The sequence below is a fragment of the Cynocephalus volans genome, chromosome 8 (assembly GCF_027409185.1).
Source record: "Cynocephalus volans isolate mCynVol1 chromosome 8, mCynVol1.pri, whole genome shotgun sequence".
NCBI classification, from domain to species: Eukaryota; Metazoa; Chordata; class Mammalia; order Dermoptera; family Cynocephalidae; genus Cynocephalus; species Cynocephalus volans.
Window position 1 is genome coordinate 126949803 of NC_084467.1, and position 25889 is coordinate 126975691.

Genomic DNA, 25889 nt, shown 5'->3' on the forward strand with positions numbered 1-25889 from the left:
GTCAAATTTATAAAAAACTCAAAAGAGAAAAATGTACAAAAGCCTTAAACAGGCACTTCATTTTATTAGCCATCCCTAAATGACCAATAAACACAAACAGGTGCTCAACTTCATTAGTCATTAGGGAAATACAAATTAAAACCACAATGAGATAACACTGTAAAGGCTACAATGAAAGGAACTGACAATGCCCAGAGTGGGTGATGTAGAATGACTGAAACTCTTTTACATTACTGGTAGGACTGAAAGTTGGCACAACTACTCTAAAAAACAGATTGGCACCATTTACTAAAGCCAAAAATATGCCAACTCTATGATCCAGCCTTTCTACTCCTAGGTACGTATCTAACAGAAATAAGTACATATGTTCATCAAATGAAAGGTTTAAAAATGTTCATATGAACATTATATATAACAGTTCTCCTCCTCTCCCCCTGAAACCAACCCTACTATCCATCAATAGTACAAAGAATAAATAGTGATATATTTATAAAATGGAATACTACATACAGCAATAAAAATGAACAAACTTCTGTATACAACATAGATGAATTTCACAAATACAGTATAGGACAAAATAAACCAGACTCCATTTATATAACGTTCGAAACCAAGCAAAACAAATCTATTGGTGATAAAAAGAAGGGAAGAAACCACTTTTGAGGAGGTAGTAATGAGTGGAATGAGGGAGAAGAGGTATTTCTAGGGTGCTCGTAATATTTTATGTTGGTGATGATAGCAGGGGTGTGCTCACTCAGAAAATCCACTGAGCTATATACTTGTAATTTGTGTATTTTTCTTTACATATGTTAGACTTCAAAAAGTCTATTAAAATTAACACAAAATGCATACATTTTATTCGTAGTACAGGAAAGACTGAGATAAGAGTGTCTTCTTCAGGCATCTCACATTAGCATTTTTAACCTTTATACTATTGGTTATTTTTAATGTATAAGATCTTAGAGAATTTGGCCCTAATAAAATATCAAATTTAAATAAATTTTACATGCAACATGGAGAACAGTGAGCTCTGACCCCTTAAGAGCAATGCCATTTGTAAGAGCATTACCTTACATTTTAAGGGGAAGACTCTAGGCCTGCATTGTCCAATATTAAAGCTGCAAGCCAATGCAGCTAATTAAATTAAATTAAAACTTTAGGTTTCTCAGTCCTGACAGCCACATTTCAAGTGCCCAGTAGCTACATGTGTTGGACAGCACAGATAGAGAACATTTTCATCATCGCAGAAAGTTCAGAGGACTACCCTCTGGATCAAGAAGGGAATATGATGTTTAGAATCAGCTTCCCAATGAACCTTCCTACTCAGAAATCAAGATATAAACAGCAGGGTTTACACAAGAGAGGAGCTCCAACTCAAACGAACACAACGAACAGAAAGAAGAATGATAGAATACTAGCCGTTCAAGGCTGGCGAGAGGAGGGCAGTATCTGCAAAACTGGTCCTGAATTGCTTTACAGCAACATTCTTAATTTTGGAACCTAAAGTTCTTTGATATTACTGTAGCCAATCCCAGTTAGTGGCATATTCAATTCATTTTTCTTAACTATATAATTTAAATGTCTATAAGATGATTAATGTAACAAGGTAAATACTATTTCATGACTGCGAACTCTGCATTTTATACTCAAAAATTTAAACAATAACCTGTTTAGACATTAGCATGAAAATAAATTAAAATAATTTACCATTTAGCAATTCAATGAGTGCAGGGATTATCCCAGATTTGGCTAGCAATGCAGCACAAGAGTCATCCATAGATACAGTTCCAATCATTATAACCACTTCTAAAACAAGATCATCTTCTGCAGCGCCTAGTGAAGTCAAACCATAAGTTTTTACTGAAATTTCCTGATCCAAATCCATCTATATCATCAAATTTCAATGCACAGAAAAGATAATTAAAGCTATTAAATCAGGTCTTATGAATACTTGACATGCATATTAATTTGTTTTTTCCAAATTTCCATGTTCACTGATGACAGTCTGCAGTGGTGGAGGGCAGTAGAGAAGCAGAAATAAGTCTTTGAAGATACAACTGAATGACAATGTAGACAAGGAAAATAAAAACTCATTTGGATGCCTCAAAGAACTTTGTACGTGCATACATGTGTGTATGTATATGTATAGGTAGAGGAGAATGGCATTTGGTAATTAAAATAAGACTGGATTATAAAACCCCCCAAAACAACAATAAGAAAGGTAGGATAGGTAAAAGAACTAATATTAAGAAAAGAAATTGTTAGGAGAAAGAGTACATGCACATAGGAGGAGTCTCAGTGATCACCCTTCTGGGAGAACAGAGCTGTGGGAAAAAATGTTTTGTCCAACATAAAAACAGTCACAAAATACTGCTCTAGCAGCTTATTCACTACAGAAAAAATAACTCAGTGATTACACAAAAGTAAAATACTTAGCACAGACCTGGTTTTAGTTTATCCTTGAGGTATGGAGCCAACTTGTACTCCTTAAGAACCAATTCCCAGTCTAAATCTGGAATGGTCAAATTTGCAAGAGTTCCCAAACATTCAATCACAAACTCCTCCTCTTCATCATTAGAGATCTGGGCTGCAAGGTCCCCAACATAATCCTGAATAAAACAGAATTTTGATACAAATTTGAAATATTATTTATGAGAAGAACCAATCTAATAATTAAACCTCCCCAAAGAAAAAATACATATTAAATGTGATTTTCTTGTTTTAATAACAATACCTTCAATAACCTTGACCTAAATTACAAAGAGAGCCTGTGGTGAACCGGTTTAAGGCAAAAAAGACTACAGCAGGGGTGAAGTGATGGGGATAGGGATCATAAAACAAAAACAACATTAAAACGAAGGTTGAGATTTCTAGCAGCAAAACTTACAAAAAAGTTCACTACAGAACAGCCAATTTAGGCCCTAACTTAGTATCTGACAAGAACTCAATAAGAGTTATATTTCCAGATGTAGCAATTTAAAACCTCAATACCCACTCCATTTTAATACACAGAAAGTAAAAAACTATGCATACAATAAACAAATTTTTAGTTGGTCCATCATGCTGGGAAATGTTTCTAATCATTTTCATTAGCAATGGATCCTTGAACTTCAGAGCCCTCTTCATTAGCATCTTCAGCCCATTTCCTGAAACAGAAAGCAGAAAACTCCCCCAATTAAATTAAGGTTAACTTAAATTTAATGATTTTTTTTGTTTAGTGTTCAAAAAAAAAAAAAAAATTCAAACTATTTCTGTCTGGTAAAATGTATGAATCTTAAGTGTACAATTTGATTTAGATAAATGCAACCCATATTACAGATCAATATACAGAATATGTATATTCACTCTAGAAAGTTCCTTTGTGCCCCTTCCCAGTCAATCCTGTTCCTCAGATAAAATCACTTTTCTTCTTTCACCTTCTTTTTCTTCTTTCTAAGTATATATTAGTTTTGCCTGTTGTAGAATTTCATATAAGTATAATCATACAGTAGGTGCTCATTTGTGTCTGGCATATGCACTGAAAATTTAAAAAACATTTTTTTTTTGCCCAGAAAAATTGTACTTCTAGGAATTTATCCTAAGAATATAAAAATGGAAATGTGTAAAGATTCTAAGAAGGATAGTTACTGCAGTATTGTTTGTAACAGAATATCTAAAGTAATGAAATAGACTATGGCAAAATTCTTTAATGGACTATTTTGCAGCTATTAACAATTATGTTTTATAAAATTATTTAATCACATGAATGATATTTGAGATATTAATTTTACAAGAACATGTCACAATATATAGCGAGAAGAATTACATTTTTATCGAAAAGTATGCAGAAATATCACACCAAAATTTTATCTATGTTTATCTCTGGATGGTAGGAGTAAAGGTTTAAATTTTCTCCTATTTGCTCATTTGTACTTTTTATAATAAAAATATATTACTTTTAAAAACAAAAAAACTATTGAGCAGACTGTGAAACATTACAATGTATAACAAGTCATTTTACCAAGATATAGAAACAATAACCTAATACACTGGTATTTTATCACCTTAGATTGTAGTACACTGCTTTGCAAATAAGTTTCATTCCATCTAGAAAATTTTTTTAAAAATCAAATTTCAATTAAGGCTAAATGACCATGGCTTATAAAATCTTACTGAAGTGTGTCTTTACTCATGACAGGAGAATATTCTGACCTTTAATGATCGAGCTATAATGAAGAAACTATTTAAAAATACTATTTACAGACCCATTATAATTCTTAATTCCTTATTATCTATTTTCTGTCATGTCAACTACCATATGCTAACAAGGTTACCTATAAAGCTCAAAGGCACTAACCTTCACAGATAAGTTGTACATTCCTCTTGTTAGCAGCAAGATTAACGCAGAAAGAAATGAGTTCGAAGTCAATTCGTTCATCCGAACATTCAAAGAGCATCTTCATCAACTAGCAAGAAGCACAGGGCATGTTTTACTCAAAAAACAAAAACAAAAACAATGCCAGAAATATTTTTTTATAATATGTTATTTTAGATTGCAAGTTGGAAATAATACAATTTACATTTCAACACATAAAACTGGCAGGCTTTCACTATTCAGTAACTGAATGAATAATTAATGAACTAGTAGATGTTCAGCATTAAATATAAACTTCCAAGTACAGTGGGGAATATAAGATAAATATTAGACAAAACCTCTGCACTTAAGGAATTAAAAATATTGCTTGGAATGCTATGCTTCCAAACAAAGAAAATAGCTTATGCAAAGGTCACAATGCAGGAAAGAACGTGACTCTTCAGAAGAACTAAAAGAAAGCAAGCATGATTGAAGAAAGGGAAACAGTCTTGAGAGATAAGAAGGTAAAAGCCAGATCACGTAGACTCTTGAAGTACATGTTAAGGATTTTGGGCTTCAAGGAAGCTATTTAAGCTTCTAAGTAAGAAAGTGTCAGATAAGATTTGTGCCTCAAAAAGATCTGGCCAGTGTAGAAAATAGACTGAAACAGGGCAAGAAAATGTGGGAAACCATCTAGGAAGCTACAGGAAAAGTCCAGCTAGGTGAGATGATGGCTGTCTGGACGAGGTAGGGCAATGGGGATGGAGATAAAAGGATTGAGTAGAGATATATTTAGTAAAGAGAATCAAAATTGGATTTATTAACTGACTAGATGTTGGAGTTAAGGGACAGGAGGAGTAAAAGATGGCTCCCTGGTTTCTGCACTGAGCAATGGTATAGATGGTGGTGGTAATACCTACCAAAAAAAGGAAATTAGAGTAGGAGAAAACTTTAAAGGGAAGATAGGGAGGTTGGTTATAGGTACATTGATTTTAAGCTGCCTAAGTGATAGTGTAGTGCATGTATTCAGTAGGAAGTTATAAATGCAGACCTGAGTTTAGAAGAAATGTCTAGACTGCAAGTATAATTTTAGGAACTGTCATATATGTTTGATAATTGAAGCTGCAGGCTAGATCCAATCACATGGGCATGGGTATAAAATGAGAAAATAAATCTATTTAATGATAAGAGAAAGGGAAGGAGGGTCTGAGAAGCAGCAGACAAAAAGATAAGAAAGAAAAAGTAGGATACCTATGCCATTTAGCTGTAACGTAGATTTGCCATGATGAGAGACAGTTGCTACAATAAAAGAAATAAACTTTATGCTATAATTTGGAGAAGCAAGTCTTCTATTATTGATAAATCAGCAAATTAACAGCGCATATTATGTAAAAATATTTTTCTTTAGGTCCAAATGGCCAGAAATATATAGAAGTTATTCCAAAAATTTATAACCTAAGTATGTCTTATGTTTTATCTCAGAGCAATACCTTTTTAGAACAACATGCCTTCATAAATCCATCACAGTGCCTTCTATATAGTAAGTGGATGATAAATATTTATTTTAGACCCCATTCTGTTAAATCTTGTTTTGATTACTCTCTGTTAGCTTCAGATGACTTCTGAGTCTCAAAAAGGATACACAGTCAAAACACAAAAATTAATCATATTTCTGTGTGCTAGCAATGAACAACTGGAAACAACAATAAAAAACACAACACCACTCCAATTGTTAGGTATAATTCTAACAAAGTATACTGATCTGTATGCTGAAAACTATAAAACACTGCAGCAGGTGAATGGTTGGCATGTATCATGCCCTTTCAAATGTTGCCACTAATGAAATCTCTAGGTAAAGAATTACTAACCCATTATAATGCTACATAATAAAAAGGTTCTATGGAAAAAATAAAATAATCTTAATTTACTGGGTAAACGAGGGTACTTCCAAAAGTTCACGGAAAAATAGAGTTAAGATAATACAAATCTTTCATGGACTTTTGAAAGTACTCTTGTATACTTAACAGATTTTGCTACTTATCTGCCAGTAAAAATTAAATTAAGATTGCCAATAAAAATTAAATTAAAAATTACTAAAAATGTAGGTGATAATCCTCTAATTAACGTAATTAGTATGTTTTTCATACTGGAATTCAAAACCTACTATAGATTTCTACCAAACTTTTAATGATATTGAGAAAATTCTTTATAACAAGAATCTGTTACATTGAAGCAAAGCAAAATATTTATTGCTAACAAAAATCATTTAAATTAAACTTTATAGTATAAAAAATGCTCTTAAAAATGGGGTTACAGGTGATTTGTTTAGAAGGTAAGGATTTTTTTAAAAAAATGTAATTTCCATGTTAAATCTTGTGTGGAGCTAGATTTTTTAAAAAATAATGCATGGTTTAAAAATGTACCCAATCCCCATCCCCCAAATCAAAAATTAGGACTAAATATGAATGGAATGTATCATGATATAGAATTAGTTTTTCATAATAAGAAAGTAAAATGCTTCAATTTTAATTAAAGCATTCAAATTTAAAAATAATAGTTTAGTTCAAATTCCATGCACAACATTGTCTTTAATGTGATTACTACCCATGGCATGTCAAAAGTAAGTGTAATTTCTGACAACTAAGAAATATTAAAACTAGATTTGTTTTGTTTAACCTATATCCATTGTCATCTTTTACTGATTTAACAGGAAAGCACTGAAAGGGCTTCAGCCTGTGCAATGAAGAGGCAATAGTGTTCAATCAGACAAGTCCCATATTGAGTATCAGATACCAAAGACCCACAACTGAAATCACTGTGTCTAGACTCTCTGGCACCTGACTTCACTTATTTACCAGTGACCAGAGGCCAACCCCCACAGCTCTCTGTATTCACATACACCTCTACCACCCCCTCCCCCTAACCAAACATCTTTGAATGATTATGCCAGAACTTTGCACGCCTCAGGAATCTCTTCTGACTGGCTACTCCCTAACTCTCCTGTTTGAAGTGATGCTCTGGTTTCTGAACTTCTGCAGATAATGGCAGGCAAGAGCAAAGGGGGCTGTCAGAAAGGACGTTTACCAGCATTCAGCTAAAAAGAAACATGTAGATCAAAGAGGGGCCAAATAGGACAACTGCAGTGGAAAACATGTGGATCACTATGAAGATTCTTGCACACTGTTCTAGAGTAAAATATTAAATAACACCATGACATCACTACCTAACCATGCACTTTGATTGGCCATTCTATTACCAATAAATACTTTTATAAGCATCTGGATGGCATTTGCACCTATTTAAACAAAACATACATCTCAGAGGTCTAAATAACAATGAACTGTTAATGTGTACTTTTAACTATTATTGGAATACAACCATTAACTCCTGGTTATCCCCAAGTATGCTTACCTGAAACAATCCACCCACTGAGACCATTAAGATTATGTATAAAGAAATTAGAATTGACCTGGCCCCCAGATTTTGCAGAATAGTGATATAATAGGGAAAAAAATTAGAATACCTTGGATAATTAGAGGCATCAAAGTACAAAGGGAGCAAAGCAATATAATATTGGGATAGATTATGAGGCATGTTGTATATATAATCAGCAACCCTGGATGTTAAATAGTTTCTAAAACTGAACTCTAATTACAGGTTTATTCTAGAAAACACATACAAAAGGACAGTCTATAAACTGGATTATAAATTGGTCCAAAATGATGAAAATGACTTGAGTACCTTACTTTTTTTGTATAGTGATTTACAATTTATAAAGCTCCTTTACATATATTATGTAAGGTAATTAAAGAATATGACCGTACTCCATATTTTTTTTGATAATGAAATGAATATAAATTACTCCAAGCCATTGCCTTCCTACCTTCAAAGTAATTTGGGGCTTCTCTTTGAAAAATGTATGTGTAATACCTAAAGATCTTTACTAAACAAAAATTAATGTGCATAATTTCAAAGAGAACTGAATATTACGTTAACTTTAAGACATTCCAACTCTAGATATGGCTTTTTTAATAAGTAGGTTAATCAGGTGCTGTCACAAATGCGTTCAAAGCCTTATAGCATTACAAACATTTCTTTGAGTAGTCAATAACTCTGCAAGAGTGTTTTTTTAATTCCTAAAGGAAACTTATAAATTTCATTTAATGTTTGATTTACTTTCCATGATTCTTTTATTTTGCAATGAACTTGGTACTGGGTAGCAATCAAATCAAATCAATTTTTCCCTAAATATGTCAAAATTAGGCACTGTGAATTGAAGTACAAGTTATAGGCTGGATGGCACTTTAGGAACAAATATATTCCAGAGTATCCTTTGGTTTTCACAAAATACTACTTTATACTAAAAAGCTTCAAGAGGCTTACAACATAATTTGGTAAGATAACCTCACTATTCCCATAAAACCTGAAATTTCAAAAAGAAAAAAAGGAAACAAACAAACAAACAAACAAAACAGAAAAAACTTTGACCACTGAATGAGTTTTGAAAAATTCTGTTCATGAAATGTAGATTATAAATGTTCTGAAAACTCCACTGCAGACATGTTTGATGTTAAGAAAATTGTCTGGAGAAAACATGCATGAATATTGTTCTTGAAAAGGAATGGGAGAACTTTCTACATGAAGTTTTAAATTGCAACAACAATGTCTAAAAAGTATACTAAACAGGCTCTTATTTCTGGTTCTTTTATTTAAAATAAAGTTTTATATTTTATGTATGAGATTATACATCCTAAAAGAGTAAAATAACTCCAAATTCAAAATTCAATGTATACATTCATACCTTCTCTTTTACTTAATGTTATTCTCTTAAAAAATCTAAATCTGGATAAAAATAGTCAATCTTGCCAAGAATATTATCCTTTTTTGGCTGCTTTCCAATTCATATCCTGTAGTCAATGGAGTTCTGACATTAAATGGGATCAGAAAAGGAACACCCTTTGAAACTGCAAAGCAGAAACCTTTAGAACATATGGAGTGAGACTGCAGTAAATCACCTGTAATCTCCCTTTGACATGGCTACTCTTTTATTGAAAACTTGTTTGACAAAGAGTTTGATTGCACTTTGCATTGGCTACAGTCTGACATGCGTTATCGCTATAAGAAGCCCTGCCTTATTAGATAAGATGTACTGAATATTCTTTCAGGGATGTCTATTATCTGTAAACCAGTATAGTTAGTTCATCCCCTGATATAAAAAGGCTAAGAAATTATCCTTGAGAGATTATCAAATTTTTAATTGCATGTAGGAAATTGTTAAAAATCTTGGAATAACTAATTCAATTTTGGTACTGTTTCACTAATTTGGAATGAATAGAAGGACGGTCAGTTAGAGTTAGTAAGAAGAGAAATTATGGTCTAATTTTTATTACATATTAGTTATTTTTCAAGTAAGAAGCATTTAATAACTCACATAAGGCTAACAAATTGTGTGGTGGGAGTCTTAAGAGAAATTACTTTAATGAGTATGACTTAGTCATGTTTTTCTAAAGTGTTTTTTAAAGTGTTATTTTCATTGTATATTATACATCTTCCAATTTTGCTTCTTCTATTTTAGAAAACTATTTTATAAAAAATAATGTGATATTAAAAGTTAGCCCAACCAGGATTCCAATCATCAGATATTCAGATTAGTGGATCTGGGTTTGGTAGAGACTGATAACACAGCAGTGATTCTATGCATGTAAATTCCCTAAAAGTAAAATCATATATGTATGGAACCTCTACTCTTATAACATAGTCCATGTAAAAAAAAAAAAAAATCGGTAAACTCCTTCAAGATAAACAGAATAAACATATGAAATACATCAAGCAACTGAGTCATAGCAAAAATCTTTCTTGAGAACAGTGCTACAAAAGCAAAAGAATTTTGATGAAGAATTTTCCCATCACAGGATGCAAAGCATTTAAAAGTATCAACCATAAACAAAATTAAAAGGCAAGTGACAAACTTGGGAAGTATTTGTAACATGAGAAAGAGTTAAGATAGCTATTTATTTATCAATTTTATTAAATCTTATCAATAATAAAAATGTTAACATGCCAATGGAAAAATTGGCAAGGGATATGGATGAATAATCTATAACAGAATATGGATAATAAACACATGAAAAAATGTTCAGCCTCACCAAAATTCATGAAAATGCACATAAAAACAAGTAATAAAAGAGCACATTTTTAGAGAAATGATAATGTCCAGTCTTGTTAAAAGTGAAATGCTAGTTGGAAATATAAACTTATGCCTTCTTACAAGGAAATTTGGCCAAAATGTGTCAAAGACACAAGTGTTCACATCTTTTGACCTATTCGTTTTAATTTAGGAACTTAAAGAAAAATTCAGAGATTAGAATAAACATTTACGAGTACAATGTTTATTCCACATCATTTTAATTTGCTTACATATATTTTTATGTGATACATTGGAAAGAAAATATAAACATACAATTTAACAATATTTAAATTACAGTACATCCATACAATGGGATATTACACAACCACTAGAAATAATTTTTGAAGAATGTTCAATGACATGGGAGTATACTTATGATCTATTAAGTATATAAGGCAATATATAAAAATTACATAGACCATATAATTCCAATATATTATTTTTTCAATATATGGAAAGAAGTGTACCAAAATGTTAAATAGCCACCTCTGGGGGAAATAGTAAGTTATTTTCATTCTTACATAGTTCTGTACATTCTTAATTTTCTATAACAAATTTATATTATTAATAAGAAGAGAATTTTTTTTAAGGAAAAGGAGATCTGACAAATCAAAAGAAAGTGAAAAATATATATACTTCTTAAATGTTTTTCTAAAAACACTTAAACCACTTACCTGTGGTATACAGTCAGTGTATGCAAACATTGATTTGAAGCGGTCATCCATGCTTATGTGGTAAAGAACACACATTGCTATTTGTTTGCAGTTTTCATTGCCTAGGAATATAAAATCATGGATAAGGTGGTGAGTGTGTGTGAGTGTGTGTGTGTTTATGTGTCTGGTATAACATAATCAAATTAATACACTAAAACTATTAAAGATTTTGAGCTCTCCTTTTCAAATCAAAAGTTTGGAACATACTCATGTTTATCTGTGAAACATTGCTAATTTCCAAAACAGAATGCCTACTTTTCAAGGTATATTTCTGAAAAAAAAGAGAAAAAAAACTTAACCACAATCCTGAAAACTCTCATTTTCAGTAGCCCAGTATAAAGTAGATTGGGTCATTGGCCTCCTCACCCTTACTGTTTTATCAAAATATGTGATTAATTCAGTTTTATATTAATCACATATTTTATCAAAACATGTGATTAAGACAGTAATGATGTATAAGAAATAGTGAAAAGATGAAATTCTGTCATTTGCAGTAACATGGATGAACTTAGAAAAAATTATGTTCAGTGAAATAAGCCAGGCACAGATAGATACTGCATGTCTTCATTCATAATTGGGAGATAAAAACAAACAAACAAACAAAAAAAGAAAGAGAGTTATAACAATAACAATAATTCTTTGAACTTTCAAAAGGAGAGAATGGAACTGATGTCACCAGAGGTAGAAAAGTGGGAGGTGGAGGTGGGGTTAGTGAGAAATTGGTAAAGGGCCACAGAAAATGATTTTGTGGAATGATAAACGCAGTAATTAAAAAAAGTATATTTGATTGATATGAATCAGAAGCTGGAAAAATCATCAAAACGATAAAAGAAGTAGAATAGCATTTGTAACATAAAAAAAAAAAGACTATAAAAGCTAAAGGCTATTAACTAAGTATGGTCTAAGGAATGTCTCCGAACTTCTGAGGTAAGATTACTCCAATTTTATACACATTGATACTGAAAAAAAGAAAAGCAACTGGCATATAGTAGATTTGACAAATGAAATGGAACTTTAATACGTCATGTTATCCTTCTACCTGCTTCCAGATCCTATTTATGATCTCAAAGTTGGTGACAAAACTGGAGCTAGTAAAGTTGTTCAGTGTATTCAAAAACAATATGCTTTTTGAAAATTCTGGGATATGAGAAATCCTTGAAGACATTTTGAGTTTTAAAAAATCAAGCATGTAAGTGAATTTAGTTGATAAATAATAGACCAAAAAATTTAAAAATATATTTCAACATGGAGGATACATTCAGAACCTTTAACCTTGTGTTTACCACAGTATAAAATTATTAAAATACTTAGTGTTCTTTTAGATATTTTTGTTTTTATATTCTTTTTTTTTTTAATTTTATTTTTTCAATATACATTGCGGCTGATTATTGCTCCACATCACCAAAACCTCCCTCCCTCCCCCTCTCCCCCTCCCCCCCAACAATGTCCTTTCTGTTTGCTTGTCGAATCAACTTCAAGTAATTGTGGTTGTTATATCTTCTTCCCCAGTTTTTATATTCTTACTGAATTTTTTCACATCAGGCATATCTTCTCAAAGTAGTTAGAAATTCTTTAGAGGACAGAAACTTTGGTATTCTCACAAATCTAAGCACAGAACATGAAAGTTGCTCAATAAATATCTCTGATTAATTCTATTTTTAATATTTACAGGTGAAAATTGAAGAAATAAACACATTTAGTCAAAGAAATCACTAGTTCTACAAGAGCTTCATATTTGAGACAAAAGTATTTTAAGGAGTTTCCAGAGGTCTTTTAAAAGTAAGTAAAACATATAGTGATCCTTTATCTCACAACTTTACTTTGTACTTGCTTATCACCTGATATACAATTCTTTTCATCTAACATAAGCTCTAGGAAAGCAAGAACTTTATTTACTGCATTATTCCCAGCCCTAAGAATAGAAACTTGCACAAAGTAGATACTTAATAAATAATTGTTGATTGGCTGATAATAATCATTTATTAAGCATTTACCACATATCAAGAGTCATATAGGCTACATGGCACTGAATCTTCAAAACAATCTGTCAAATAGGTCTTATCATCCCTACGTTTCAGATGAGGAATCTAAAGCTTAGAGAAAAATAAACACTTGCTACAAAGTATTGGTTGCAATCAACCACCATAAGTTGTTGAGCAAGTTGAAGGCATTCGTTTACACTTATTCTAGTAAAAAGCACACTTGCCATAGGAAAACATAACTTTATACAGGTTTTCATGATATGCAGATGAAAAACAAAAAATTTCAACTTTATTCCCAAAGGAGGTAAGCATTCCTTAGGTTTCGGTCCTACTGTACTTCACAGTATTCAGTTTTTTTGCTTAGGGACTGAGGATACTTTTAAATCTTCTGAAGGCAAGTCTTTCTTTCCCTGCTATTCTAGTTATTTTCTATCTGTCATTCAGCTGTGGGTAAGTTCTAGTCTTACATATTTTTTTTACAAAATATTACTTGAAGATATTTTCTCTGTGTAATGGATTCACTGAAAAGTAGGATTCCAAATTTCCCAACTTACTAAATGGTAAAAGAAAAAAGAGAAATCAACAAATATAAAAGATCCTTCAACATCAAAGTAAATAATCAAACAATAACATTCAACGTGGGGCCAGGAATGATACAGAAAGCTATTCTATGCTCCAGGAGACTCTGCCTGCTGGTGTCAATGAAAGGATTCTAAAAAGCAGTACCTTTAGGTGGTACATCATTCATGCAAGGGGAAAGGAAAGACTGACTTGCCTTTAAGAGATATGCACTCCATTAAAAGGGTAACAAGAAAGGTCCTCCAGAGTTAATAATATATACAGCTTTCAAAGGGTATGTGTTAATAGAAAGTATTAAGAAGAATCCTAAAACTAGAATGATTTCTCATAAGCAGATGAAAAACATATAAAAAAGAGATGTCAGACATAAAATTAATTTATATTACTTCTACACAACAAAACTAAATGTCTAGTTTCAATAAGTAGGATGATTGATTCCACAGCCAGTCTTAATTCTGCTCTTGTGTGCTTTCTTTCTCCTTTTCTCTTCTCTCTCATGGCCAAAGGTGAAAGCTCCTTGCAGTTCTCCCATACCTTTTCTAATTCTTCTCTATGTGTTTTCCTCCATTAACAAACAAAGAAAAACAAAACAAAACAAAACAAAACAAAACCTCTGAACATGTCCCTAATTTCCTATAAGAGTTATCTAAAATGATTAACATACCTACAAGTTTGCTGAAAACTAAAGGACTGAAGAAAGCAGAAGCTCTAAGGACACAGAGCTATGAACAATCAATCTTTCTAACAACACAATTCTTTGAGAAAAGGGGAGAGAAAGAATTAAACAAAAAATGGTATTGTTCCCCTTACATGTTCAGCATATATTTTCTCATTTACCCCTTATAACAATTGAATAGATAGGTATTATCTTTGATTTAGCGATGAGGCAATGTTATTCACTAAGGAAATACAGGTATAAATCTGGTATTCAAACCGAGGTCTGACTATAAAGCTCATGAATCTACTTTCCACTAAGACTTCCAGGAGGCAGCAGAGTCAAATCAATAATGCTAAATAAATATAAATTATCATCATCATTCCTTAGGGCACAATACAGGAAGGACATGCACCTAGAAAAGGATCTCTTGGATCTGGGACTCTTGGAGGAGAGGGTGAGAAAATTGGTAGTAGAGAAGAAGAGAGGAGATGAAATATAGAAATGCAATTGGATTTCTCAGAGGACCTGTTCCCACATACATTAGGACCCAATGGATAAAGGAAGTTCTTGACAGAGGTAAATTGCATTATCCTCTAAGCAACTTTGGGGACTAGACCTATAGCAGCTTAAGCTCTGAAACTCACTTTCACTAAATTGGACAATAACTACTATCAATCAGTGATTTTATGAGAAAAACAAGGTGCTATATGCTTAAAAAGTAGGTAGAGTGGTAGAAAGAAGCAGTAGACACTGTGGTTAAAAGCTCAGGCTCTGGAGGCAGACTGCTTGGATTCAATTCGTGGCTCTGCCACTCATTAGCTATTTGGCCTTGTGAATATTAAGTTCTGTGCTTCAGTTTCTTCATCTATAAAAATGGGATAATAACTGTCCCTACCTCAAAAGGTTGTTACATGAGGATTAGGTGAGAGACGCATGGTAAAGCAATTAGCACCGAGTCTGACACAATAAACAAATTCAATAAATACAATTTCTTATTATCATCATCATGTTGATAATAACATTTCTTGTTTTACACGTGTTCCTACTATACATACTGCTTTGTGTTTTTCTATCTTCAAGACTAGAACTGTAGTTAACAATAAAGTAGGTTTGAGAGGCGGCCAAAATTTGTCTAAGATGAGCTAGACAAGGTTCAGAGGTATACTTTCAGCTTGTGGCTGAGCCACTTGTCCTTCCACCTAGTTATTTTCCTATAAAACTCTGCTTAGAAGAGTCATCTTACACCCGGGACTCCACTCAGTGACCCGTGTCTAGTACCTGTCATCATTCTCTCATTTTTATAGTTATGAATTCCTTAATGAAAAAAAAAAAAAACCTTGAGAAAAGAAAATGACCCGCTCTCCACCCCCCACACACATTGTGACTCTCTCCTCCTTCTTCCATGCCTCCTTGTTTATTTATTTATTTTTTTGTCTTTTTCGTGACCGGCACTCAGCCAGTGAGCGCACGGGCCATTCCTATATAGGATCCGAACCCGTGGCAGGAGCGTCGCCGCGCTCCCAGCGCCGCACTCTCCCGAGTGCGCCAGGGGATCGGCCTGATGCCTCCTTATTTATGATGGAACTTAACTTTCACTCCTAGAGTGGACAATGGTAATGGAGGTGTTGAACTACCATGTAGATGAAAGGACAAAAGTCCGAGAACACTGAAGACAAACCTCACAATTAACTACCCTGCTTCATTTACCTTTAAACAGCATGTTCTAGACAAATAAAACCGATATAAGCAGAGGTGTTTCCCCCCATATTTAGGCCGAGCACAACCGAACAAAAGAAACTGGAATACAACTAGCGCTGCCAAAGAGATCTTTTTTCCCTGAGGAAAGAGTGCGAATGGAGGTGAGGACAGATCTGAGGGACTATAATACTGTATTCAGAGGTCTATCTAATAACCCAAGTTGCTAATGTGTCTTCTGGGTTTTTTCTGAGTAAATGTTGTCCTAGAATTCAAGCAATTCATTTACAAATACCTATAAAATTAACTTTTCTCCTTTTTGTGTTTACTTAGGGAATGAAAAAAGATATAAATTGGCATTTGTCCTTTTATTCAGAAAAAAAAGTAAATGTTTTATAATAGTCTTGTTACCCATGTTATGAGGATTCTAGTTCATATTCTACTGTTACAAATCACATATTTCCTTAATCCTCTAAAGAATTGCAATACATGAATGAAGACTACAATATATAAACCACAGGTATCCTATTCATTGAACCATAAATGATTATATAAATGATTAATTGCTTGATAAAAATGCAGCCTATAACATTACGGCATCTAACAGATATCCGACAGCTACAACAAAAGCACAAGGCATTTTAGGACAAAAGTGCATACCTGGAGTGTGAAGATGTATGGAAATGGCCTGAATTCGTCTATTCAAACACAGCTGTGCACAGAAAGTAAAGGCTCTTTGGCAGCCAACATTTATTATTATTACTTAACGGCTAATTTGCAGATCACATAGCAATAAACAGCCATTAGAGACATTAAATGGACCAAGTAAAATTAAGAGCTTATCTTTTATTATAAGTTAAATAGTGTTTTTCATTCACTGGAAGAGAGGATATCTGAATTCCTACAAAATAAAACTCGAGAAAAAAAATCCTATATACCCTAAACAAATTCCTATAAGAAATGAGGTTTGGAGGGTATGATTTTCCCATAAGAATTCGTGACTAGAAGCCATAAACTTAGCTAGCCAGCTATGATTCCGCTACATCCTACAAATGGCAGGCATTTCAAAAGGGCTCCTTTAAGACTTATAGACATCAATTATTCTCTAATGGTATCCCAAGTAAAAACAGGCTGCCAACAGTCAGTATGCTGGCATAGGACCAAAGGCTCTGTGAATTTTGAGCAGAGCACTGAAAAGACTGAATACTTTGAGAACTAGGTCCTTAATGACTAGAGGTGGATTAGTCAAATCTGTTCAAGTAATAAGGGCAGAGTGGAAAAAAATGGCCTAGTCATTATGATTCCTTTGGTATTTACGGTAATAAACATGAATCATGATGAATTCACTGGCTATTAAATGCAGAGGTCATAAGTACTTCGATAGGATTTCCACAGGAATTCACCGTTAATTAGCTGGATCATTATTTGAAAGTGTTACTGAATTATCTTAGCATTTGTGCAGCCATTTCCCCAAAATTGGTCATTCCCAGCTGAGGGCAGTTAATGCCTTAACAAACTGGTCATTAACTCCAGTAACTGATTTTGTGGGAATTATTGCACTTGTAAAGTACATTCAAGAGTTTATAAGAAACATTGACTCTTTTTTTTCTTTTTAGAGAAATTTACTGCTGTATTTCAGCTGGAGCAGCTGAAAAAGGAAAAAAATCAGCTCTCTAGGCTGCTATCCTGATCGATTTTCTGACAATTAAAGGGCAAAACACATGCTAAGTTTTGAATTTTAAAATGTCTTCAGTTTTTTCATCTCTGAAGTGATTAGTAAAAACACCATTCAGCTACTAATTTTGTAAGACACTTGGGATTTTCCATTCACAATTCAGTCAAGCAGAAATATGAGTTCTAAATACCAAAACTTAAAGCCAAATTTCTGCTTCTGCAGTAGACCCAGTCCAATACTTTGTGAAAACAGGGTGAGAACACAAGTTATGGGCCACATCATTAGTCAGATTCCTGTTCCCTTCTATACCCCATGTCTTCGTTCAAAGTAGAACACTCCCTTTGAAGTCACAAAGGCTCCATGCAAGGATAAGAGAAGTGGGAATATAAGCACACCTATATTAGAATAGAGCATTAAGGCGATATGGTACCCTTAGAAAGTCTATATGAATACAACATGCTTCAAAAATCACAGGTGACTTTGTTTACTATGGAATTAGAGACCTTAAAACCCTATCAATATAATGAAAACAAAGGCAAAAAACATCAAGTAAAAAAAATTTCACCAATTACTGAACATATATATTGACTACATCAAAACATACTAAAAACATACTGAAGGTATATTAGAACATCTTTGATACATGTTTCCATATAATCTCATGCTTAACTTATTAGAGCATATACTGTAGACATACACCCACAATGATTAGATAGCCTTAGTTTAAACTTGAATGTGGAGAGACCAATTTTTAAAACTGCAATTATACTGTATGATCTTCCATTTTATAATAGATTTGTCCACAGTCAAATCTAACAAAGATCTGAGATGAATAGATAAAAACCAACAGTTGTTAAGCAACTGAGTTAAGCAACAGAGTTAAGGAGGAAAAATGACAATTTATAGGTTGAATGATCAGTCTGAAAACATTAAGTATGACAATATTTTGTGATATGATGGTTCATAAATAATTTTTGTGTCCAATTTACTTTTAAAACTATGAGAAACTGCAATTTTAAATATACTATTAAGCTAAATAGCTCTGGACATTGATAGCAATTCACTAAGTTCTACTATCCAACACTTTTGATGAATTTTTATTCTTTTTTACTAGTACAACCATATGTTTTGGTATGTAGCTTATTTTTCAACATCTTCAATTACTTTATTACCTTGTCTGTAGAGTCCTTTTATTACATCCAGAGAATACTACAACAATTTACTTGTAATAAACCCTACAAAATATGCATACTTGTGGTACAAATGATAAGGACCAAAATAAAGACTTTCACAATGACTGCTTTCTAGCCTACAGGTCAACATCATTGACTTAATGTGCTTTGGCCAAATTTTACCATCTAGAAATGTAGACACCCCAGGCAATATTCACACACACACAGTATTAGAACCAGCTGGTGATAGAAGAATCTAAAGAAAAAAGGCTTCTTGATTTAATTGGGAAAACAGGAGGAAGCATAAATTTTACTGCCATTAATAACTTCAAGCAATCTTGATATGACTCTACCTCACCCTGACGGCGAGACATGTGCTTTTTGTTAAAGTGCTTGCCACATCTGACCCCTATTGTTTGCTCACTTGATCAGGTAAGAAAATGTAGGCTTATTTATAGGATAAATGAGGCCTATTAAAATCAAGAAAAAGTATAGTAGTCTACAAGGAGCTGGGTTCTGAAACAGATGTGCGAAATTCCATAACAGTTTGGTAATAAACAAGCCAAAAAACGTTATTTAAAAAAAAATCTACTTTAAGTTTCTTAAAAAAACTATCATAAAGGCAACCTAGTTTCAAAAAAATAGAAAACACCTCCTGCTTGGAAAATACATTATTCTGATTTTTTCCACTTTTTAATAAACAAGTCAGAAAAGATCACAAAAAATATTGTTCTCTTTACAAAATAAAGACAAATTTTACTTCTTCATTTTATGATGCTGTTAATAAATTTAAAATTAAGCCATATTACTATATAGTGAAGAAAGTGAATTTAACATTATGGGAGAATTTAAAAGGCATTCACAACTTAACTTTGTCAATTTTCTTTTAAGGACATATGACAGATGGTCAAAGGATATAACCCTTAATTTCTATGTGATCAAAGTTTAGAGTCCAATAGTATCTGCTCTGGCTATCTCCAACAATAAGGAAAATCAGATTTGTCTAAACTGGAAGAAATCAAACATTTATCACTTAACTCTTGACCTGGTCTGACTCTCTATATGCTGATGAAATCTTTCTATGGCCCTATAAAATGCCCTGAAACCCAGACTACCTAAACATAATCTAGACAAAAATGAATCAGGTGCGATTCTTACTCTCAAAACCAGGTATGGGTCTAATCACAGAATATAGAAACATTTATATCAATTTGGAACACCTTAGAAACTCTAATTTGTCTTCCTATGAAGACAAATGGTCTAACATTACTTGGACTAAACATTTGGATCCTTTTGAAATGATTCATGTGAAACTGTGAGACAGGCCTGACATATGCTATTGAATATAGGAATCCCAATTTCCCTGTCATAACCAATAAAGTTAGTTTCTGAACAAACCAGCCATGCAAATTAACACTGACTTACATCCCTTACACTTAGAGATTTAAAATTTATACAGATAGTAATTTGAATCAAGACAAATTATGGCTCAAACCTTTACACTAGTGGATATGTGTATCAATGACCAGTGTGGCTCTAGTGATTAAAGGAAAACTTTAAGAAAAATGTCTGAACTAGTTAACTTTTTTATTTAACCTGCATGTAAGTTCATAAATTATATGGGAAAAATGCTTAACACAAGTTAAGAACTTGATAAATATTTATTATGAATCTTGATTTATAGTATTACGATTATTATAAATAAAGAAAAGCTTAGTAACATCTGTATGTAACACTACTAATTCCTCAGTTTTTAAGGAAACATTCTCATCTTTGCTTATAAATGAGCTAAAAAAGTATCCCAAGGCAGGGCAATTTGTGATACTGGGTTCGCCATTATTCAAACTTTCCAATACTTTTAAAGAACAGTTTGCTAATCTAGGATTAAACCTGTCACTTAATCTATTTGAACAGTGCTTCTCAAACTACCTGTGGAGAGGGCCAGATTTTAATTTTTTCTCCCAATGTGTCAAGGACCAATGCTTTAGTAAAGTATAATAAAAATGAAATTAAACAAAAGTTATACAAAATTAAAGTCCAAAATTTTTATTACATTCAGCAGACATAATCTTATTTGGTTAAACTGCTATGTGTGTCTAAATGCTTACTTTCAATTTCTGGACAGATTTCATTACAGACCAGTAACAAACAATAACAAATAGACCAAGCATTGATCTGTGGACCACACTTTGAGTATCACGATATTAGAAGATCCTGGCCTGAATTACACAATTCACTAAAGAAAGTTATACAAGTGAAATTAATATGCTATCTTAATTTTATAACAAACTCTCTATAACAGGCCTGGAAATACTCAAAACTGTAAAGAAAACATTTTCTGTGCTCCTGATACCTCATTTGGCAACTAGTAGTCCTTCAAGTCTTTCCCTTCCTTTCCTTCCTCCTTATTGTGACTAATATTTGTACAGAGCTTTCTAGTTATAAATACATGTTTATTCTCTCTTCTGATTCTCAGAACAACCCCATGAGATAGGCTCTATTTTATTCCTTAATTTCCTAAATAAGACAGAAAGCTCAGTGAAGATCAACTGACTTGCCTAAAGTCACTCAGGTAACAAAGGGTGAGGGCAAGTCTCAAGTCAGCTTTTTTGATGTTCATTCCTTGCATGTGTTCCTTTCATCCATTCATCCACTTAGCCATCCATCAAATATTTTTGGAGAGCTACAGTGTGCCAGGCATTGTACTATGTGTTGGGAAAATAGGAGGGAATAAAACTGATACAACTCCTTATTTTCATGGAGCTTATGATCTTTGGGTCCTGGGGAGTGGTGGCAACAGGTGGTGGTACAGAGATAATAAAAAAGATAACTATATGAAATATATATTATATGGTGATTAAGTACTATAGAGAAAAATAAAACAGGAAAAAGGTAAAGAGAACATTAGGAATCAGGGCTTAACATTTTAAATAGGGTAACCAGGGAGCAAGGCCTGAAAGAGATGAGGAAATAAGCCAAACAAAAAACTAGGGAAGAACATTCTAGGCAGAATGAACAGAAAGTGCAAAAGTCCTGACGTAAGAGAGTTGAGTTCAAGGTATTGCTGACTGTTGAGTTCAAGGAATAGCAAGGAGACCGATGTGCCCTCAGCAGAAAGCACAAGAGAAAGAGTACTAGAAAATACAGTCATGGAGGTGAAGAGATGGAATAGAACATATAAACCCTGGTAGGCCATTGTAGTAACTCTGACTCTTTCTCTAAGTGGGATGGGAAGTCACTGAAGAGTTTTGAGCAGAAAAGAATTTAACTTAAATTTTCACAGAATCATTCTGTGTGCTGTGTTAAGAAGAGACTGTGGGCCAAGGGTGGAAGCACAAAGACCAGTTAGAATGCTTATATTAAATCAGGAAAGAGATGATGATGTCTGGGACCAGGGTGGTAGCAAATATTTTGAAGATAGAATTGACTAGACTATCTGACAGATTGGTGTAGGATAGGAGGAAAAAGATAGGAGTCAAGAATAACTCCACCAGTTTTGGTCTGGTTAACCAGAAAGATAAAGTTATCCTTTATTGACATGTGAAAGACTGTGAAAATATTGAATTTAGGTGATGGGTAGAGTGGAGATCAGGAGCTTAATTTTGAACATGTTAAATCTCAGATGCTAGTAAGGTATCCAAGTGGTAATGTTTGGGCTAAGGAAACCAGAGAGGAGGTTGGGATTATGTATATTTCTGTTTCTTTTTGGGAGTCATCAGTATAGTATTTAAAATGGAATGGTTGAGATCACTACAGGAGTAAATACAGACAGAGAAGTCATCTCTGGGGTGGGGGGGCACATTATAATGTTTAGAGATTGAAGAGATGAGGGGGGAGCAGAAAAGGAGATTGAGAAGGACTAGATAATTAGGTAGGAGGAAAACCATAGGAATTCTGTGTCCTGGAAAACAAATGGAAAAAATTAAAAGAGGAGGGAATTGTAGCAAATGCTGCGCATAAGTGGAGTAATGTGAGTACTAGGAATTGACCAATGGATTTAGCATTGTGGAGGTCACTGGAACTGGACCAGAGTAATGTGTTGGGGGGGGTGGGGGGTCAGGGGAGAGTGTGGGGTGGGGGTGACAACCTGATTGGAAAAGATTCAAAAGTGTGTGTGTGTAGAACAATGCAGGGAAGCAGGGGGACAGAAAGAAAGGAGAGAAGGAAGAGGGGACAGGCAGACAGAGAGACAGAAACAGATGGAGATGGGGAGAGAGGGAGAGAGAGAGAGAGAGGGAGAGAGAGAGAGAGAGAGAGAAAGGATATAAATGTATATGAAAGGGAGGAGGGCAAGTAGAGACAGGAAATGAAGACAACTCTTTTGAGGAGAGCTGAAATGGGAAATGGTATGATAGCTGGAGGGAAAAAGATGTGAGTCAAGAAGACTCTTTCTTAAGATGGAAGAAATAATAGTGTATTTGTATGGCAATGGGAGTAATCCATTACAGAGGGAAAAATGAATGAGCAGGGCTGAAAAGAGACTTGCTGGAGCAAGAACCTTGAACAGGTGAGAGGCAGTAGGACAGGAGGGAGTATTGGACTACAGTCAAAGTAGAGGTAAGTTCATCCATAATGAGAGAGAAGGAAAAGTACAAACACAGATACAGGTAGGAGAGTAAATGGGGCAATAGGAGCTCACGGAAGTTTTCTTCTGATTGTTTCAACTTTCTCAGTAAAATAAGGTAATGAGGATGAAGACAGAGACATCAAATTTTTCATAAGAAAGTAGAGGAATAAAATTCTCACCTAGGAATGACCAGACTAAGAAAATGTAGTATGATTGCTAGGCAGTTTTAAAATTGGTTAATTATGCAGAATTTACTGTATGCTGCTGTACCTCTATATAGGCTCAGGGTCTTCCATCCCTACCCTCCCATACCATGCAATACTTTCTCCAACTTCTTCACAAAGAACCAAATAAACTGGTAAAAATTATTCTCACTAAGATGTTAAGTGGTTGAACACTTAAATGCCCAAAGGGCAAGGCAGGCAATATAACTGTCTAATAATAAAAGGAAGTGAGGATTGTATTATCCAAGGGAATGGAGGGTTTGGGTCCTGCCCAGACATGCAAATATAAAATCAAGAAAAAATATTTTGGCCAAATCAAATACTTCTTCTTGCTGGATTTGAGCTAACTTGAGACTCCTCGCATATTATTACTACCAGAAGTGTTTGCATTTAATTGAAATTAAAAGCTTTAAAGGAATGCTCTAACTCACTGGTTTTCAAAATGTGGTCCAAGGACCCCTGAAGGAGGTCCTCCAAGTCACACAATTTTCATAACAATACTAGTAAGATATTTTCCTTTTCAAAAAACCCTCAATTTCTTACAAGTATGTCGAAGAGTTTTCCAGAGGCTACATGACATATGACATCACAACAGACTGCTGAGGGAGATAGGAGAGCCAGATGTTGTCTATTAACCTTGATTGACTTTTAAATAATTGAAAAATGAAAAACAATGCCACTCTTCTCACTAATTTATTTTTGTTTTGGAAAATAGTTATTTTTCATAAAAATATTTAGGTTAACAAGTGGCAGGCTTATTTTGTTACTTAAAAATGAATAAATGTTTAAAATTTCTCTCAGTTTTAATTTTGAATACAATAAATATCCATAAATATAACTCCCCATAAACAAAATCCCTTTGAAGTCTTCAATAAATTTTTAAGAATGTAAAGGGGCCCTGAGACTAAGAAGTTTGAAAACTGATGCCCTAATTACTGAATTCCTACAATCACCTAATGGATAGGAAAGACTTACAGGAGAGCAGAGTAATGGAAAGCTGTGGTTGCCTATAATTCACAGCTAATTACCTAATGTGCCTAATCATTAGGTTGGCTATACCTATTCTATTTTTATTTTAACAAATGCAAAAATTCACATGTGTAAAATGAGACCTATATGTTTTATAAGGTTTATTCCCTTCAGTTTAAATTCTTTTGAAAATTAAGTTAACATTTTGAAAGACAACATGAAAACTAAGCACATTGCTCATTTAAAATGTATACCAATATCATTCATAACAGGAAAAAAGTGTAAATAAAATCAATATTGTCCAAAAGAGTCTCCTGTGAAATCTGTCATTTTTTTCTTTTTTTTTTTTTACTCAGTATGCACTCTGTAAAACACTGCCTCTGTCACTATACGATGTTTATGCTTTATGCAAGGATTGATTTGATCTCTGTACTGGACAGCTGCCCCCACCCCAAAAGAATCTATATTATGATGAACTAGGCCCTTACAAAGTACATATTTCAATTGAGTATTTATGCTTGCTTCTGTGCTAACACCGTCCTTGAGCATATCAATCAATTCTCAGCTTACAAAATATCCAAGCCAAAGCAACTGAGAGATGCAACAAAATACTTGCTTGGTGCAGCAGACAAAAAGCTCAGAAAATTTAGTTTTTCAATTACTTTTGAAACACCATCAGTACATTCTCCAGGGTACTGAAGAATATACTATGACAAGGAATTTCCTCACCATCACCCATCCCAGGATATTCTGACATAAGGAAGAACTCTTCAGACACATCAAGGTCAAATGGCTTAAGGATTTTTGGCAAGAGAATATTTTTTTTGACAATCTGATTCTTAGACGAGCCAAAAAATCTTTAAACATTTTAAATAAGTACTCAACACCATAAAAACCTGAACAGACCGTGTCTAACACTTAGATAAGTAAAGCCAGGATTTCTAGGTCCAAGTCAATTTGCATGTAATCACATTTGCTGAAACCATTGGCTATGATAGATCTCTCAGATGGTAACATAAAATTACCAGACATAAGAAACTATGTGGCAAAGTAGAAAGATGATAAAACTGATAAATTTATAACTGAATATTGAACTAAGCAGAAATAAGTTTAGGATCCTCATGAAATTTCAGGT

At 33.5% G+C, this 25889-nt stretch overlaps 1 protein-coding gene across 2 annotated transcripts in view; it reads right to left on the reverse strand.

Annotated features, from left to right (window-relative positions):
* Nucleotides 1-25889, reverse strand: part of KIFAP3 (kinesin associated protein 3) — a 141523-nt gene that overhangs the window by 53026 nt on the left and 62608 nt on the right. For both annotated transcript variants that reach the window (XM_063104396.1, XM_063104397.1), the window contains exons 11-15: nucleotides 11195-11295; nucleotides 4337-4445; nucleotides 3034-3146; nucleotides 2444-2609; nucleotides 1708-1833 (exon numbers count right to left, since the gene is read on the reverse strand). In XM_063104396.1, coding sequence (XP_062960466.1) covers nucleotides 1708-1833; nucleotides 2444-2609; nucleotides 3034-3146; nucleotides 4337-4445; nucleotides 11195-11295 — 615 coding nt within the window. The remainder of the gene's footprint in view (nucleotides 1-1707; nucleotides 1834-2443; nucleotides 2610-3033; nucleotides 3147-4336; nucleotides 4446-11194; nucleotides 11296-25889) is intronic.